This window comes from Varanus komodoensis, unplaced genomic scaffold (genome assembly GCF_004798865.1).
Source record: "Varanus komodoensis strain SLA01 unplaced genomic scaffold, ASM479886v1 scaffold25, whole genome shotgun sequence".
In the NCBI taxonomy this organism is placed as follows: Eukaryota; Metazoa; Chordata; class Lepidosauria; order Squamata; family Varanidae; genus Varanus; species Varanus komodoensis.
In genome coordinates this window covers 6,847,776-6,865,121 of record NW_025335661.1, presented here as the reverse complement: position 1 = coordinate 6,865,121, position 17,346 = coordinate 6,847,776, and the positions used below count along the sequence as shown (strand labels likewise).

Below are 17,346 nucleotides of genomic sequence, written 5' to 3'. Positions count from 1 at the left end.
ATTACTGCCTGCTAGATGGAAGCCTCTGATCTTGAAGGCTTCCAAGACCTCTTTCTCTTTCTGGGTTACTGTCAACCCTCTAGTTTCTGCATTTTCTACCAGATGAACTTCTTAATCTGACTAGTGGTGTTCTGCTGCCTGGAACACAGCTTGAGCTTGAGAGACATTGGGACTGGCCTATCATTGGCTTCTCCACTCTGCAGTCTACCCTCTTCCTTTTCTTATCCTCCTGAACTCTCTGAGCTTGCAATAGTGATCAGGGAAGACAAGCCACCATAGAGCTTACTGTGGTGGCTGGGGTGGATAAATCCTTGTTCAAGTTTCCCCTTCTGAGGTCATAAAAGTGTTTGCCTTGCTTCTGTGGTTTCTAGTTGCTAGATAATCTGGGTCTAGTCGAACAAAGCAGCCATTTTGTTTTTGAGCAGGACATTTATCTGGCATTCTTGAAGCAGTGGGATTTACTTGGTTGCTTGGCAAGTTTAAGTATTTTAACTTAGCTGGAGAACTGATGCCCAGAACAGTGAAATGGTTTGTCTGCTGTTCTAGAATTGGAATGTGGGACTATCCAACAAGACATGCAGCCAAAGGAGTCAGGAGAACAGAGCTTGATACATGAGGAATCCCACTTCCTGAATTCCTGCTTTAATTTAAAAAGAGGCTTCTAGCCTTTCTGGCTGTGAAGACAGAATTAAAAGTATGTGGGCAATGCCTGCTGAGATCAATGGTTGATGGTTGGTGCTTCATATTATCATCATGAGCAATCATATTTCTCTATCATCCAGAATCTGAAGCTCTTGATCACAGAGGGTGTGGTGGCTTATTCCCCTCCATCCCCATTCTGTTAAATACATATTGCTCATTTTATGGAGGTAAAATTACCTTCATCAGTACAGCCTGCCCTATAAACCCATCCCGGCTGGCTTATTACGATGGATTAAAAGCCACCCAGAACCCATGGACTTTTGTCGTTTATGTGTGGCTTCTGACTAGGCAAAACAGGCATCTATGGTTAAAAGCCACCCATCATGATTAACTAGGCAAAAAGAGAATAAGCTGTGCAGATTTATACAGTTTGCATAACTTATGCAGGTGGTAGATTTTTAGATTGCTTAAATGCAGAATTCTGTTCTGGTGTGGAAATGTACACAGCCCAAGCCAAGATATATTCAGCTGAAGTTCCAACCACTTTGACAGAAGAGCAGTCTGATGTGCCTTCTGTTTCTGTGTGGGCAGAGCTGTTTTCCTCAGGCCAAAAAAACACCCTCATGTAATAACACTTACTTTGGCACAATGCCTTTGCCCATGCTGCACGAGGCACTTTCACAACCCAGTACAATATGGGCTGCTTGCAGATAGACAGTGAAGTTTTTGGCTGTTTGTGGCTTATGCTTGACTGAACTTAGTCATTTGGGGTTGCACAAAATTCTAGGTGTGAGTTTCAGAATAAAAGCCACTGTTGATAAATGAAACTACAGTCAACATGTTTTTATTCATAAGGTTTTCATTGTTGGCGTGATAGGTTTTTAGGTTTTTTCCTCTTCACTCACTCAAAAAAGTTGTTTTGTAAAACCAATCTATAATTTCTAAAATCTTGATCAATGTTCCTCAGAATATCCATAAGTACTGGTATTTTTTTGTCTGGAAAAGAAATCAGGATTTGTTTCTTGAAGCACTGTAGAGGGATACAATGATTCATCAGTTATCACTTGTTCTTGTAAGGGTAAGAATGGTAAGATAGTGAAGGAAAAAAAGAGCTACAGGAGTCATATCATAGGAGTGCTAAATATATAGACTTTAAGGTTTGAATACTCTGAATAAGAATGGAACAAGGAAACTAGAAGAGTGAGTCCAAGAATGAGTTGTGCTAAGTTCTCCTCCAAGCACATTTCAGCACCTAGAAGGGTGTCTGGACATGTGGGGGTGTCTGGAGGCTTCTTACTCCAGCCTCTTTCAACAAAAACAATGACTTGGTTTCTTCCCTTAACGAGGCAGTTTGCCAAATTGGGCTTTCCTACACCCCACTGTCCTTTGGAGCATCCTGTGCCTCCAAAATTTGGAATTTGTGAAACATAGGATAAGGGGCAGGGGGTGCTGATGGAATGAGAATTCACAGCCTTATGTGAATGGAGAAGCAACCCCAGAATCTTGAGTGAAAGATTTTTCTCTCTAACCTAAACCCTGTACTAAAAGCTTACAAATAGTTTGTTGTCTCTTTATTCCTGGATATAAATGTCTTCAATTATTCTATGTGAACCTAATGTAAGCAATAAAGGAAGGCAAAGGTAAGACCAGCTTTAAAGTACACTCTGTAGCTGCAGTTAACTCTTTTAGCTAAGCATGATCAAATGTGTTTGGAAGTTTTTTTCATGATACATTGTCTGCAGTTTTTTCAGGCTTTGTTTTGTTTCTAGTGACCAGATATGTATCTTAATGTTTAGTTTCTGTTTACTGAATATAATAGACCAGGTCCCTGTTCCTCTTTTCAAAGTGTTGGAAGGATGGCAGTTTCAGATCTAATCTTACTAGAACTTGGAAAAAAACCAGTGAGTATTCTGAAGATTTGCTAAAACTATAATTAGGAAATAGGAAACTCTTCCAAATGTATTAAAAATAAGTTTTACACTAAAGCGGGGCATTCCTTGAGCAGGCAAGAATGTATTTGACACCTTCATCTACATGTCGGCCCACTGTTGCTTGCTTCATTTATAAGGGCATTTTGGGCAAACAAATATCCCTGGGCATATATGAGCAAACCAATTGTAGGCATTTTTATTACTTTCAGTATTCATAGGAGAACACTCTCTAGTGTAAATGTTAGATTGGCTCCTCTTTGTGCTACATGCTGCTACCCTATACTAGATAGAAGTGTGACAGTATTAGTAACACATTTCATATTGTAGCATCAAGTGTATATGTTTGAAATTATTGAATTCCTAATAAATTTATCATGTCATATGATAGAGTTTTTGGGAAAGGCTCTCACAAAGCCTTTTTGTCTCAATCCCATATCTGTAGCGTGCCAGCCGAAAAATGAAAGATTCATACATTTTACATCTGAAGGAAAAACAAGCCCCTAGCATAATTTTTATATCTGGCAGTAGCAACACTGACTACTACAGCACAGCTGGAGCTGCTTCTGAATGATGAAACTGGGGGCACACATTGGAAGTGGGTATTTCCATGCAGTCAGCATCTAGCGTGACTGGGAAAGCAGCTCTCATGCAAATGTGGGTGGGTGTGAAATGTACATGGGACTTGCTACTTGCCTCAGCAATCATTTGTTTCAGTCAGCACTTTAGGAAAGGTTAATCTGTTAGGCCAGTCATGCTAGTTGGGGAATGCTGGGAGCTCTAAGACTTTTTTCTGTCTAAGGATACACTGGATTGCACCCTAAGGGCAAAGTCCTATGGAGACAAGCATAAGCTAATGAAGTTGGAAGTTTACATTTATCTAGTGCAAAGCAGGAAGTCTGGCAGAGGCCATCTGCCACTCTGTATTTCCATTCGATGACTGTTCTTGGCTATTCCATCCTCCCTTCCCCACCCTCTTTTTACTCTCTCCAAGGTTGGTTTCCTCACCTTAAGAGAAAAACGGGTGTGGATGTTTCCATGCTGTCAATTCAGGGGTGGAGTTCTGATCCCCAGCTCTGAGGCCAGTGTACAGGGTCTGACCTTGGAGCTGGGAATCTGAAGTACACTGTGCTCCCACCCCTGATGCAGTCAGGGGACCATAGGATTGCTCCCTAGATCTCTTATCAATAAGCTGTGCAACAGTTTTCCTTTTTCCTTCCCTCCTTGCCCCCTACTACAATTTTCTTCTGATGCTTCATATCACCCTAGAAGAGCCCACCCACACCATGTTTAGGAAACATTGGCATAGTCAATTATGGAGGAAAAAAGGGTTTCTATAATGGTATTGCATGAGTTATTTTTTTCCCATGAGCAAAATGCCTCCATTCTCAGATACGGTAAAAAGGCAGAACATCCTTTGTTATCAGCTCTATTGGACCTCTAATTTCCTGAGTGCTTTTCCTTCTTGAATCTGAAATAGAAGGGTGAAATTATGGCTTAATTTAGTATTTAACTCAACCCATCTGTGGGCTTGGGGCGTTACTGTATTTGCACATTTGCAACAGTAGGTAGTTTGGAGTTGTTCTGTTTCTGTGCCCGCTCATTGCATAGTGTGGCAGCTGTGCCAGGAGTCTAGGACAAAAGACGATGCCTATTTTTAGAAGACTTTCCTTCGCTAGCTCCTTACTTTGCTTCACCTCCTTAGCGTCTGGCATTCCATGGAGCATTTCCACATCGAGTGGCATGTGAATGCTGTACTGGTGGGAGAGGGAGTGAAGCATTGGGCAGCATAGATTGCAGTGAGCAAAGGAGGCATTTTCTCTTCAACATAAGGCAATTAAGGATGGACGGAAGGGGCATGCCGATCAAATAAACTTTGGCTGCAATGTGCTGCATTAAACTCAATAGAATTGATTTAGAAAATTTTCCAAGATTTTGAGATGGAGAGAAAGCAAACGTCAATAACAGCCTCATGGCAGAAATAAAGTGAGAAGCAGAAGATGCCTATAGCTGAATGAGGCCCATCCCAAGCTCTTGTTTATCGTTCACAGAGCTACATGCTAAATTGTGAGGGATACCAAGGAAAATAATACAAAAGTATCAAGAATACAAATGGACCTTCTTCAGGCATACTGACTGGGTTTCTTACCTTGTCAGGTCCCACTGTCCTAAGGGCGATCACAGTGTTTAGTGATGGCTGGATATCTACCTGAGAAGGGATATTGGTGTTCTGCACTGAGCAGGAGGTTGGGCCCAGTGGCTTTCTGGCTCCTTCCATTGCATTTCTGGCTCTAGTATTCTATGGTGGTGGTATTGTTCTAAGAATGATCAACAATTTTTCAACTCTAACTGGTGCATATGATCCTATGAAATCATTGTAGGGAGCCTGTCTAAAACAACAACGGCACCACCAACACCAACAAATCTTTTTAAAAGGAACTGGAGCAACATGGGTAGTTCACATTTTTCCATGTTCCTTGCATCTCATTTCACTGCCAGATTCACAATCAGGCTAAATCACTCAATTTTGAATGATACAGGGAGGGCTGAACAACCAATCCACCGTAGCTTATTGTTAGGTTGGGTTAGAGTAACATGTTAATGCACCCAGTGTTCAGAAGTTAGATTATGTAAAACGAAAATACTGAAGCTTCCAACGCATTTGAGCCACCAGAATGCAAGGTATAAAGTCCAGCATCTGATTGACTCCTACTAGGCCATATGTTTCAAGAGTAAAATATTTTTTTTCTGGGATTTGGGCCCAGATAATAAAATTATAAAAATAATATGAGTAGGCTTTGACTAATATACAAACCTAGATTAACAAGGAAAATTTTGTTTCTCTATTACTATGCTGTTGAAAAAGTGTTTCTTATACAAAATGGCACATATAACCTGCATGAGGAATAGGTATGCTTAAAAACAGAATGATTATACTACCATATATAGTATGGTATTGTGGAATCCTGAGTGCTATTTCCAGCTTTAGATCTTGGAGACTTAAGTCTTCCATGTACTGAATTCAGACTTATTTTATTCCCTACTGGGATCTTGTCTGGATATAGTGGCCACATTTTGTTTTGTGAAAGGCTCAAGGTATAACGGTGCTGCATTTGTGGTCTGAATTTATGGAGCTGGATAAAGTCATGCTAGGTCACTATGGCATTAAACTAGTGAGCAGCACCTATGAATGAACAACTGGCATGCTTTTGACCATTCTTTAACTTTGTATATGTGTGTGTTTGTTTTTTTGTTTTATAGGTTACATTGAGCTGGGGAACCATGAACTGGCACTTCTCTCTCCTCTTCATTGCCCTTACTTCAACATGTATGTGCTTCCCACCAAATCCTCTGTCTCTTGAGGAACTTGGCTCAGACATTGGAATCCAAGTTTTCAATCAACTGGTCAAAACCAGATCTAAGGATAACGTTGTGGTTTCTCCCCATGGAATTGCATCAATACTTGGAATGCTTCAGTTAGGAGCTGATGGCAAGACAAAAAAGCAGCTGACAACAGTGATGAGATACAGTGTAAATGGTTAGTTCTTCCATACTATTTTTGCAGGGTCTGGAGATTTTTGTAACAGTCTCTATCTCACCTATACTGTAATTTACCATAAGCATACAAAGGATTCTATTGTATGGACACTAGCTACTGTATTTGAAAACACTAACCAGTTATCTTTGTCTAATGCATATTAAATAAGTGGCAGTGAAGCACTGTCTCTCTTACCAGATGGCATCCTTGTCCAGCAGTGAGTTTAACAAGGACTATCCTCTTGTTTTCAAAGCAAATATGATGGAGTTTCATTGTTAGGACTGTTCAGGAAACATAAAATGCCTCTTTATGTGGGATTGTCAGCCTCTCATACATGATGTCAGATGTTCATTAACATATCCTTGTATTTAGCAACAAATTAAATCCGCAACAAATTAAATCCACAATTTGTTTGGCTCTATCACTTTGGATCTTTCAGTGCTGTTCCGTATCAATGAACTAGGCATGGAAAGTTCTGCCATCCAAATCCAGACCACTGCTTGCAGGGAGCTTTATTCCTGGCAACAAGCCAACCTGAGAATCCATGGCTTGTTCTAGGTTGCTATATAATTTGAACCAAGGAGAAACATTTCACATGGTTAATGAGCCTCCTGGTAAGCGGGGCAAACCCCCCTGCTGCTGTTTGCAATCTCATCTTTGCTACTGCCAGGAATAGCAAACTTTCACCTGTCTCACATGTGTAGTCTTGCCTGGTCAATTTTTTTTGTGTGCTTCCGCTGTCAAAGGGAGTTGCAAAGTGGAGTAAATAGAATATATGGAAATTGACAAGGTGAGACTGCCTATAGGCTAATTAGTGCATGGTTGCCAGGGACCAGTTGCCAAGCTCTCAATTGAAATTTAGCAGAAAAGGGAGATTAAGTAACAAAAGAAAATACATCAAAAGAGTGGCATTAGGAAGTTTTTCCTTGTGTCTAGCCTGTACCTGGTGTTCTGTAGTTCAAGTACATTGTTGTATGTTCTACACTCGGGTGAAGAATTCTTTTCCTTCTTTGTGACAGCCTTTGAGGTACCTATCAAGTGCTATCATGTCACCTTGTATTTTTTTCTCAAGGCTGAACAGACCCAGTTCTTTCAGCCTGTCATCATAAGACTTATTTTCCATGCCCCATATCATCTTTGTTGCCCTCCTTTGAATCCTCTCCAGATTATCAGCATCCTTTTTAAACCTGGGTGCCCAAAACTGAACGCTGTATTCCAGATGAGGTCTGACTAATGCAGAGTAGAGCACCTGTGTTTGCACCTGTCTCCCTCTCTCCAGAGCGCCAGGATGACGGGCGCATGCAGGGATGACAGGCACGATCATGGTCGTGCTGGGAGGGAGGGGTGAGGAGATGGCTGTGCTCGGGGTGGGGTGGGGAGATGGCCACGATCTTTGTTGTTCTTTGTCACTTTGCTTTACATTTTCCTGATTTAAAAAATAGTTACAGAACAGATTAACCTTATTTACATTGAACCTTATGGGGAAATTTAACTTGGCTCACGAGCAATTTGGGTCATGACCAGAGTCCTGGAACAGATTAAGTTCGTGAGCCAAGGTACCACTGTATATTTCTCAGTCCCCCAAATTGTGTGAGTATTACAAACAGGTTAAAGCCCTGCCACAACTCTTATAGGTTGCAGAACACAAGTACTTGCATCTACTTCCCTGCAAGGGAAGTCCAATCTATTCCATTCCATTCAACTGTCTTCTCAGTTTTGTATTCTTTTGTTTTAGAACTGTCAGTAATTGCAGTAACCACAGCAGTAAGTACTCCAAAAAGGAGCCACGAAAAAAGGGACGAGGGTCCATTATTTTCCCTTATTAACTCTTGTGCATGTTACCTACTCCATTTTTCCATTCCTTGAGGTAACTGTAACATACAAGAAAATAGACCAGACAAGATGACACACATTGGAGATGAAACAAATCATTTTCATCTCTGCAAATGTTTTGAGTACTTTTACCTCTTGAATACTCACCCAGTTTGTGTTATATCTCTGGAGAGCATAATACATTCACAGAGGGAATAGCAGTTGTTCTTACAGTAGCGCAGTGTCTCAAGCTGCCTTTTAATGCAATTTAGCAAACCGGGTTGTTAGCAACATATCACAACCCAGTTTTACCAGTTGTCCACAGAACTGAGTACCTACATGAATCACTGGTGACAGTGGTCAGGGCCCTCTTTGTCCCAAGATTGTTTTGGGAATCCATGTGCTGTGGCCAAAGTGGTGGATCTAGGAAAGCTGGCTTCAAGTTCTCCAGCATTTGGTGACTCTCCCAAGGCTGTATTATCTCTCCCACAGATCCCCATCTGTTTGTTTGTTGTTTATTTATTTATTTAGGAGACTTCTATGCCACCCCATTCGCCGAAGCCTCGGGGCGGCTCTCAACCATAAATAAACTTCATAATAGAATAATATAAATTAATATAAATTAAGTCGCCCTGGCCAAAGAATAAAATGAATAAATAATATTAACAATTAAAATAACATTTGAATAAAAAGGTCTTCGCCTGGCGCCAAATTTGATTGTTCTCTTGTCTCAATATAGTGCTTCAGCACTGGGGGGAGGGGGGTAAGTAATATTAGAAATCTGCAGTTTTAGTGCTCCCAGTTAAAAAGGGTTTGCTTCATTAGGTTTGTGGGTGGCATATTCCAGGATGCCTAATTTTTACTTGGCTCTGGAATCTCTTAAACAAACTTAGTGGAAATTAGATGCTATTGAAATAACTGGAACTTGCTTTTGAGTAAACATGCTTCAGGGTTTAGTTAGGACACTTCATACATTTCATAAACTAGCCTTAGGCAATAAAAATATGCCATATTAAATTAGTTAATTCTTACTTAGGAATAGTTGTTCTTGCTGCAGCAGACTAACATGGTCATTCCTTTGGAAATTGAGAACATAAAAGTCAAGACGAAAGTTCTTTCTAGTCCAGCATTCTGTTCAGTGGTCAGTCAAACGCCTGTCGGAAGCAGACAGCAGCATGTAATTTCATTACTATCACTGTTACCACTTTGTTTGTTTTCTATACCACCTGTTAGTCAAGATGACTCTTGTATTGACTATTCATTATTTCAAATTTGAGTTCAGCCTTTGATGCGTACCACTACTTATTTTAAGAAAAAGCATGTTAAGCATTTTATGTTACATATAATATTTGATTGTTATTTTTAGGAGTTGGTAAAGTACTGAAGAAGATAAACAAAGCCATCGTTTCAAAGAAGAATAAAGATGTTGTGACAATTGCAAATGCAGTCTTTGCAAAAAGGGGCTTGAAAATGGAAGTGCCCTTTGTTTCAAGAAACAATGAAGTGTTTCAGTGCAGTGTCAAAGGCATCGACTTTGAGGACCAGGCCACTGCCTCTGATACTATCAACCAGTGGGTAAAAAATGAAACTAAGGGTACGTGATGATAACTAAGTAATGGCTAAATTATTGTCCTTGTTGCCTTATTCTCTTCTAATCCTTCCCTAGTTGTTAGCCTTTTCTTTTTTTCTCCCCTACTGGTAGAATTGAGATATAAGCTGCTTGGAAAAGGGACTAATCTCTTTTGAAATGGTTACTCTAATACCCATTTATTTTCCCATTATTTTAAGACCTAATTCCTATTTTAATTGGGCTTTTATATAGATGTGATGCTGTGCCTTTGTTGTTGGACTGTCCTGAAACTTTTATGTGTAGGATGGGATTAATAAGTTTTAAATAAATAATACACCATGTAGACTGATTGTGTAGAAAGATAGATAGATAAAAGGTGAACCTTTTAGAGACCGAGTGCCCAAACTACAACCCAAAACCCACTTATCACAAAGTGCCAACACTACAATAAAACCTGAAAACTGCGGTTTTAGTTTAGAAAAAACAACTCACAGCTAGTCCAAGCAAATATATATATCCTTTGCAGCGGACTGACTGGCCATGCGAAAGCTCAGATGAGTTGCAGCTAATGAGTCATGGCTCGTGACATCATCGCCTGGCACCACTACTCCTTTCCGAGCATGCGCGTGGCCCCTATGTGTGCTGTTACCCAATGCTTGGCTGCTGGAGTGATGCTGGTGCGACTTGGTTTGCATGTCTGCTGTGGCAAGCATGCCATAGGTTTACCACCACTGCCCTAACCCTACCCTGGTGCACACCTCTAACCCTAATACACGGCTAAAGTTCCATAGAAAAGAGGATGATTTTGAAAAAGCCTTCCTTGAGTAGCTTTTTCAGCACAGCTCATCATTTCATCCCATTCTAAGCACATTCCAGCCATCAAAATGATGCCAGGACAGCTCATTTTTCTAACCCTAACCCTATCCTGGTGCACACCCCTAACTCTAATATAAGGCTAAAATACCATTGAAAATAATGTGATTTTAAAAAAGCCTACCTTGAGTAGTTTTTTCTGCTCTGCTCATCATGTCTGCCCATTCTAAACACATTCCAACCATCAAAATCATGCCAGGAGACCTCATTTTTCTAACCCTAACCCTACCCTGGTACACAACCCTAACCCTAATACGGGGCTAAAGTTCCAAAGGTTCGCAACCACTGTTCTAGAGTGTCCCCTGTGCTCTCCTGCTGTTGGCTCGCTTATTCTTTTTGACCTACTATTCCAAATGCTAAGATAATCTCAACTTTAAAAAACAAAGAGAAGAATTCCTATTATTTTGGATACACCCTGTCTTGTGAATACTTATTACTAAATGTGTCAAATCAAGCTATGAGTTGCAATAAACATCACATCTCATTCTCTAAGTGTTTGACCTTCCATTCTGTGTGAGATTGCAGTAATGGCGTTTGCTTGCTATTCCCTTACTTGATTATTTTCAGCCAAGAAAATAATCTTCAGCCAAGGAAGCTGACTTCACAATAGAAATCTCCTTTGTTACCTGTATCAACACAAAATCTTTCATTATACATTTCAAAGGGGGAAAAAGCCAGATGTGTGTGGTATGTGAGCTGGTGAGAGGACTGAATGTGATTGTGACACGTTTATTTCCTGTTTATAAACTCAGAGTTTTGATAATTCATTTTGATATAAACTGTTTATAAACTCAGTTTTGATAATTCAACTAAATATATATTGCTGTTGAAAATCAAATAAAATATTAATAGAAAAGTTAAATACAGTTAACATGCCCTAAAATTTGGGAGTAGGAAATTCCAGAGGAGGCTGAATGTTTGAATCTTTGAGGTCTTGGTGCCTGGTGATTTCAAAACCTTGGCACATGCTAATCCTGAAATTAGTGTACTTGGGGTTTCTCCAGAAGCAAAGTAAAGTCTATGGGAAAGTGATTTTTTTTAGAATCAGGTGAACAGTATTTCAATTAGTTCTGTCCAGGCAAAATCTCATGTAAGTTAGGAAGAGAATTTGGCAGATACTCAGGTGTTGGTAGACCTAGCCCTGCTTTATTAAATCTTTTGCGTTCCTTTCTGAGGAAGAAGACAACAGTTTGGAGTCTTATTGATACACATACATATCAATCTTATGCTCACCTTACTCAGTGCACTAGAACATTCTTACTTATTGGTTCTCCTCTTGATTCTGTTGCTTTGAATTTTGCTTCAGCTATTATTAACACAGCTTGTTGTTTGTCCTGGGAATGTAAAAATTTTTCTTTTGTACTTTTCAGGTATGATCGACAATGTCTTATCTCCAGATGTTATTGATACTGAGCTAACCAGATTATTGCTGGTAAATGCAGTATACTTTAAGGGACTGTGGAAATCGCGTTTTCAGCCAGAGAACACAAAAAAGAGAACATTTAATGGAGCTGATGGAAAGACTTACCAAGTGCCTATGCTTGCTCAGTTGTCAGTGTTCCGATGTGGTATGTTTAAAACAAAAATAAAAAAAAGTCTTAATTAGAAAGCTTTTAATTAATTATAAAATATACCTTTATTTAAAAACATGACTGCTTAACTCAAGCAATGGCTATTAATTGAAGATACATTGTATGGCAGAATTGACCTTTGAATTTTATTGTTCATTACATCCTGTCCAGTGGTCTCTGACTTAGATTGACCTTGTGAATGAATGTTCTTCAAGATGTCCTTCCCTTGACAGCCTTGCTCCACTCTTGTAAACTCAAGGCTGTGGCTTCCTTTATAGAGTCAATCCATCCTTTTTGTCTTCTGCCTTCAACTTTACCTAGTATGATTTGACCCCTCTGGTGTGCCTTGCCTTCCATGATGTGTCCAAAGTGTAACAGCTTCAGTTTTGTCATTACTTCCAGGGAAAAGTTCTGGATTTTTTTCATTTAAGGCTCACTTTCTCTTAGTCCAGGTTATTTTCAAAGCTCTTCTGTAGCACTGTGCTTCTAACGCATCTATTTTCTTCCTGTCAGCTTTCTTCACACTCCAGCTTTCACACCCAGCCATAGTGATTGGGAGTAGATGACCTTGGCCTTGGTTTCCAGTGAAGTGTCCTTAACTTGATGTGAAGTTCCTTCACTATTGCCTTTCAGAGTCTTAGTCTTCTGATTTCTTGGCTACAGTCTCTATTTGACTGAGCCAAGGTATACAAAATCCTTCACAATTTCAGTTTCATTGTTGACATTAAATTTGTATAACTCTTCTGTAGTCATGACTTTTGTTTTCTTACTGTTCAGCTGTAGTTATTTTGTATTTCCTTATTTCATTTTCATCAGGAGTAATTTCAATTTGCTGCTGCTTTTTTGCTAGTAATATGGTATCATCTATGTATCTTAAGTCATTGATGTGTCTTGCCAGTTTTTACAACTGCTTTCTCTGATCCTAATCCATCTTTATTAGATATTCTGTGCACAGATTGAACAGACAGGAAGATAAAATAGACCCTTATCTGGCACCGTTGCCTATAGGAAACCACTCCATATTCTGTCGTAACAGTAGCTTCCTGTGCATGATACAGGTTTGCATCCAGACAATCAAAACTGAGGCTCAGCCATTTGTTTCAGGAGTAACCATAACTTCTCATGATCTGCACAGTCAAAGGCTTTGCTGTAGTCTATAAAGCATATTTCTTTGAAATTCTTTGATGTGCTCCAATAGCCAGTGTGTATTTGTGATACGATCTTGAGTGCCTCTTCTTTTTCAAAATCTGGCTTTAATGTCAGGCATTTCTTACTCTTTATGGTGTAAAATTCTTGTTGAACCCATTGAGCATCACTTCATCTGTATGGGAAATTAGTACAGTGTTCCTGTAGTTGCTGTATTCTTTAGCCTCTCCTTTCTTGGGGACTGGAATGCATATCAAACACTTCCAGTCTGTGGGCCATTGTTTTGTCATCAATATTTCTTGGTACATTCTTGTTAGGATTTGGACTGAATTACTAGTTCATTCTAGTAAATATTTGTAAACTGATTTGGTACTTCTGAGCAAATAGGGATAAGAGCCACGTGGGAAAGTACAAATATTCAGGTTACACTGAAAAACTGCTTTCTGCCAGATCAGAGTACATGTGTATCTAGCTCAGTAATGTGTTCTCTGGCAACAGCATTTCCTAGACTACAGGCAAAAGTCTTCCTCATCATCTGTGTTCTGTTTCTTTTAAACCAAAAATGCCAGCGCTTGAATCGGGGGGGGGGGGTTCTACATGTAAGGCATCCATATGCTCTCTGCTTCTGAGCTATATTGCATAACTACTCATGTGCAAACTTGACCAGAGGAAGTAAGTCTTACTCATCACAACTAGTTTCAGTTTCCACAAGATACTCAAAAGTATGATTTCAAGGGCAAGTGGGAGAGAACAAATCTGAAAAAGTGGATAACCCACTGTGCATATGCAATAGTTCTCTTTCATATTCAATACCTGCTCGGAGATTCTTGCATCATGTGAACCTGAAAAGCATGGGTTATGCAAGAGCTAAACAATAAAAGTAATCCTAGAACAGATCATGGGTTATATGAGCATTGTTTAAAACTTGCAAACCCAGTAAACAGGTTATGCATGATACAACAATCCCTGAGTGTTGGTTGGATATGCCATGTGCCTCTCACAGCTAATTGTAGGTTAAATAAAATTACTAGTAGCTTTTCATATGTTCCAGTTGAATCTGATGTTATTACTAGTTTACCAGTGTAAAAGGTTTCACACAGTATAAAGCCAACATTTTAATACTGCTTGAATGTATAGAAGCCTGTTTACTGAGAGAAATTAGTAAAAGAAGAATAGAAATGCTTAAACATACTGAAAACTAAAAATTCTGTAGGAAGTCTTCCCTTCTTCTTGGTATTGAGAAACAATCTTTGGAATCTCACTATTGACTCCCACTGTTGATGATTCATAAATAGTTTGGAATTAGGAGCAACTTTCCTATGAGAAAAGGTTACAGTATGTGGGATTACTTTGGAAGAAAAGTAAGTAAGTTGGAACCTGGAGTCATTTCATGAAGATTATTGGTAGCAGATTCAGGAAAGATAACAGGAAGTCCTTCGTCATACAGTACATAGTGAAACTAGAATTCACTTCCATGAGTTGTAGTGATAGCTACCAATTTGGACAGATTTGAAAAGGACCTGGACAAATTTATGTAGGAGAAAGCCACCTGTTGCTGCAGTGTATGCTACCTACAATATTGAGGTAGTATGCCTGTGTACACTGATTGCTGGGAACATGGGCAGGGGGATGCTATTGCACAAATCCTCTTTGTGGGTTCTCATGAGCAGCAGGTTGGTGATCATGGTAACAGAATGCTGTACTATATGGACCTGTCATCTTACCCAGCATGACTCATCTTATGATAAAGTATAAATGGTAGTGCACCCTTCTCTCCTGCTCATGCGGGACAACCATGGAATCATTTCAGCTATGGCCTGTCTTAGATATAAAATGCTTTCTCAGGCATTTTAGATGAGTTCTTCATCTTTCGAACACTAACTTATCATTAAGGTACTTCAGTTAACTATTGCTAGCATAAAATCCAATCAGGCTACTATAATTGTCCTGATTTAGTAGCTTCTGTTAAACCCTGACCTTTCTATTCCAACTGTTGCTGCTGCATTATAATTCTTGGATACCCTTGAATAGCAAATGAGTCTTTTTTTCCTGTTGTAGCTGTGTGGGAACTAGTTTCTAAATTTCTGTTTTTTCCAGTAACATGGATCTAGTTAAGACCAATGTTAAGCTAGCAATGTTTGAGAATGGAAACCTTTGCTAGAACGTTGTAATACTGCCGGAAAAGTATTTTGCATACACTGAAATACAGTATTGTTGTTTTTCTTAGCCAAACCAGTTAATTTATCATGCAAAAGAGTCTTAACTGAATGTTCATGGAATGCCACTTAAAATACTAAATCAAGAGTAGATCCTCTGTGTTTTTTTCTCTTTTTTCCCATCTGATGATACTATTGAACATTTAATTCCTATGCATGATCTTCAGGCCAGTTAAATCTTCTTACAGTATTAACATCAATCCCTGTCCAGACAAAGCACTATAACAATCCTTCTCTATAACATATTTCTGATCTCTTCTTTTTTGGGATACAAAATAAAAGTAATCTGCTCTTCCTTAACGTTTGCATAAAATGTCCCACACTTCACTTGATTCTGAAGACTCTGCTAAAGACTTCACTACTTCTATATGAAAGTAATGTCCTCTTTAATCCAGAGAAAAGAGTTTGTCCTAATGGCAGGTAGATACGTTTTTTCCCCTTCCTACTACCTAAAATGTCTGTCACCCAAATTCATTTGTTTACTCTTGCCAACAAGCACTCCCTGTTGTTATATATGCCGAGGCCTGGCTGGCACTACCTTTAGTATCCTTTCTGTGCCAGGTTAAGACTACCCTCTGTCACAGGGCATTTAATTAGTTTACTGAGGCTTTGTTAGCTGCCTAAACAGCTTATGTAATTTATATAGGCTCTTGTAACTATAAATGTTGTAATTTGGTTTAAAAATTTGTATAAAAACCTTTTAATTATGTTTTCAATGCTGTTTGTGTTTTATATTGGATTTTTATGTATTGTTGCAAGCTGCCCAGAGAGTTCAGCTATTGGGTGGTATAAAAAATTTATTTATACATTTTTTCATTTCTTTCTCAGGTACAACAAGCACTCCCAACGACTTGTGGTACAATATTATTGAATTGCCATATCATGGTGAAAGTATCAGCATGTTGATTGCCCTGCCCACAGAAAGTACAACTCCTTTGTCTGCTATTATTCCTCACATTAGCACGAAAACTATACAGAGCTGGATGACAACTATGGTACAAAAGAGAGTGCAGGTTATTTTACCCAAGTATGTAATTTCCCCACTCACTTTACTTGATTCTGGCAAATCCCTGTTGAAAAATCTATCAATTACACGCTAAATTTAGTTTTACATGAATATGTTTCTGTTACTCCTGTCAGGTTTATAGCAGAAGCAGAAACGGATTTAAAGGAACCTCTAAAAGAGCTTGGCATTCGAGATATGTTTGAACAGTCGAAGGCAAACTTTGCAAAAATAACAAGTAAGTTACCCTTGGAATATCTTGTTTTTAGATCTAGAACTAGAGATCTGTAGAAATGAAACTTTGGCTTTGTCACTTTTCACTAAAAGCTGACTTCATAGTGACTTGTTTTGTGACCGCCTCCAGATACTTTGGGCTACAACTCCCATCATCCCTAACCATCGATCATGCTTCCAGTGGCTAATGAGAGTTGTAGCCAAAAGATTTGAAGAGTATCACATTGGGGAAGTCTGCTGTATAATCTACAGTAGTATTTCCTGGCTGTTTTATAAGTGACTACTGTGCAAAATATTTGTTACAGAAGAACCAAAAGTTTAGAAACCAACCTGTGTAATGGCAATCCTTAAAATGAGGATTGGGGGAACTTTACCCCTCACTCCTCCACCCCTGCTCCCCCAAAATTTGTTTTAAAGGGACGCTCCTCAGAATAGATTTGAGACTGCAGAGGGGAAGATAGGCAAGAGGACCTTTTTTTTATTCAGATGCTAGCTTTGGTCTTTAAAACTCATTGTAGTACTGAACTAGGATATTTGGGTGGTGGGGGGTGGACTTATACCCTTATGGGCGTAGTAATAGATTTGATATCTTCAACAGGGCTTCCTACAGGTGCTATTGCTGTTTGAAGTGAAATAGCTGAATATAAGGGAGGGAGCCTTCTCAGTGTGACACCGATTATGGCATATTTTCTCTTCGGAGACATTTGCCTGATGTTTACTTTTTTGCCTGGTGCCATAACGACAACAAACATATACATATCTGCTAGACTTTAGGTATAATTTCAGTTGTGTTAATTGTTTTCCATTCATTTT

At 39.2% G+C, this 17,346-nt stretch overlaps 1 protein-coding gene across 3 annotated transcripts in view; it reads left to right on the top strand.

Moving 5' to 3' along the window:
* SERPINE2 (serpin family E member 2) overlaps positions 1-17,346 on the top strand; it is a 31,540-nt gene that overhangs the window by 9,089 nt on the left and 5,105 nt on the right. For all 3 annotated transcript variants that reach the window (XM_044432691.1, XM_044432693.1, XM_044432692.1), the window contains exons 2-6: positions 5,832-6,108; positions 9,287-9,514; positions 11,734-11,931; positions 16,125-16,323; positions 16,437-16,537. In XM_044432691.1, the coding sequence (XP_044288626.1) occupies positions 5,853-6,108; positions 9,287-9,514; positions 11,734-11,931; positions 16,125-16,323; positions 16,437-16,537 (982 nt within the window). In that variant the 5' untranslated portion in view covers positions 5,832-5,852. The remainder of the gene's footprint in view (positions 1-5,831; positions 6,109-9,286; positions 9,515-11,733; positions 11,932-16,124; positions 16,324-16,436; positions 16,538-17,346) is intronic.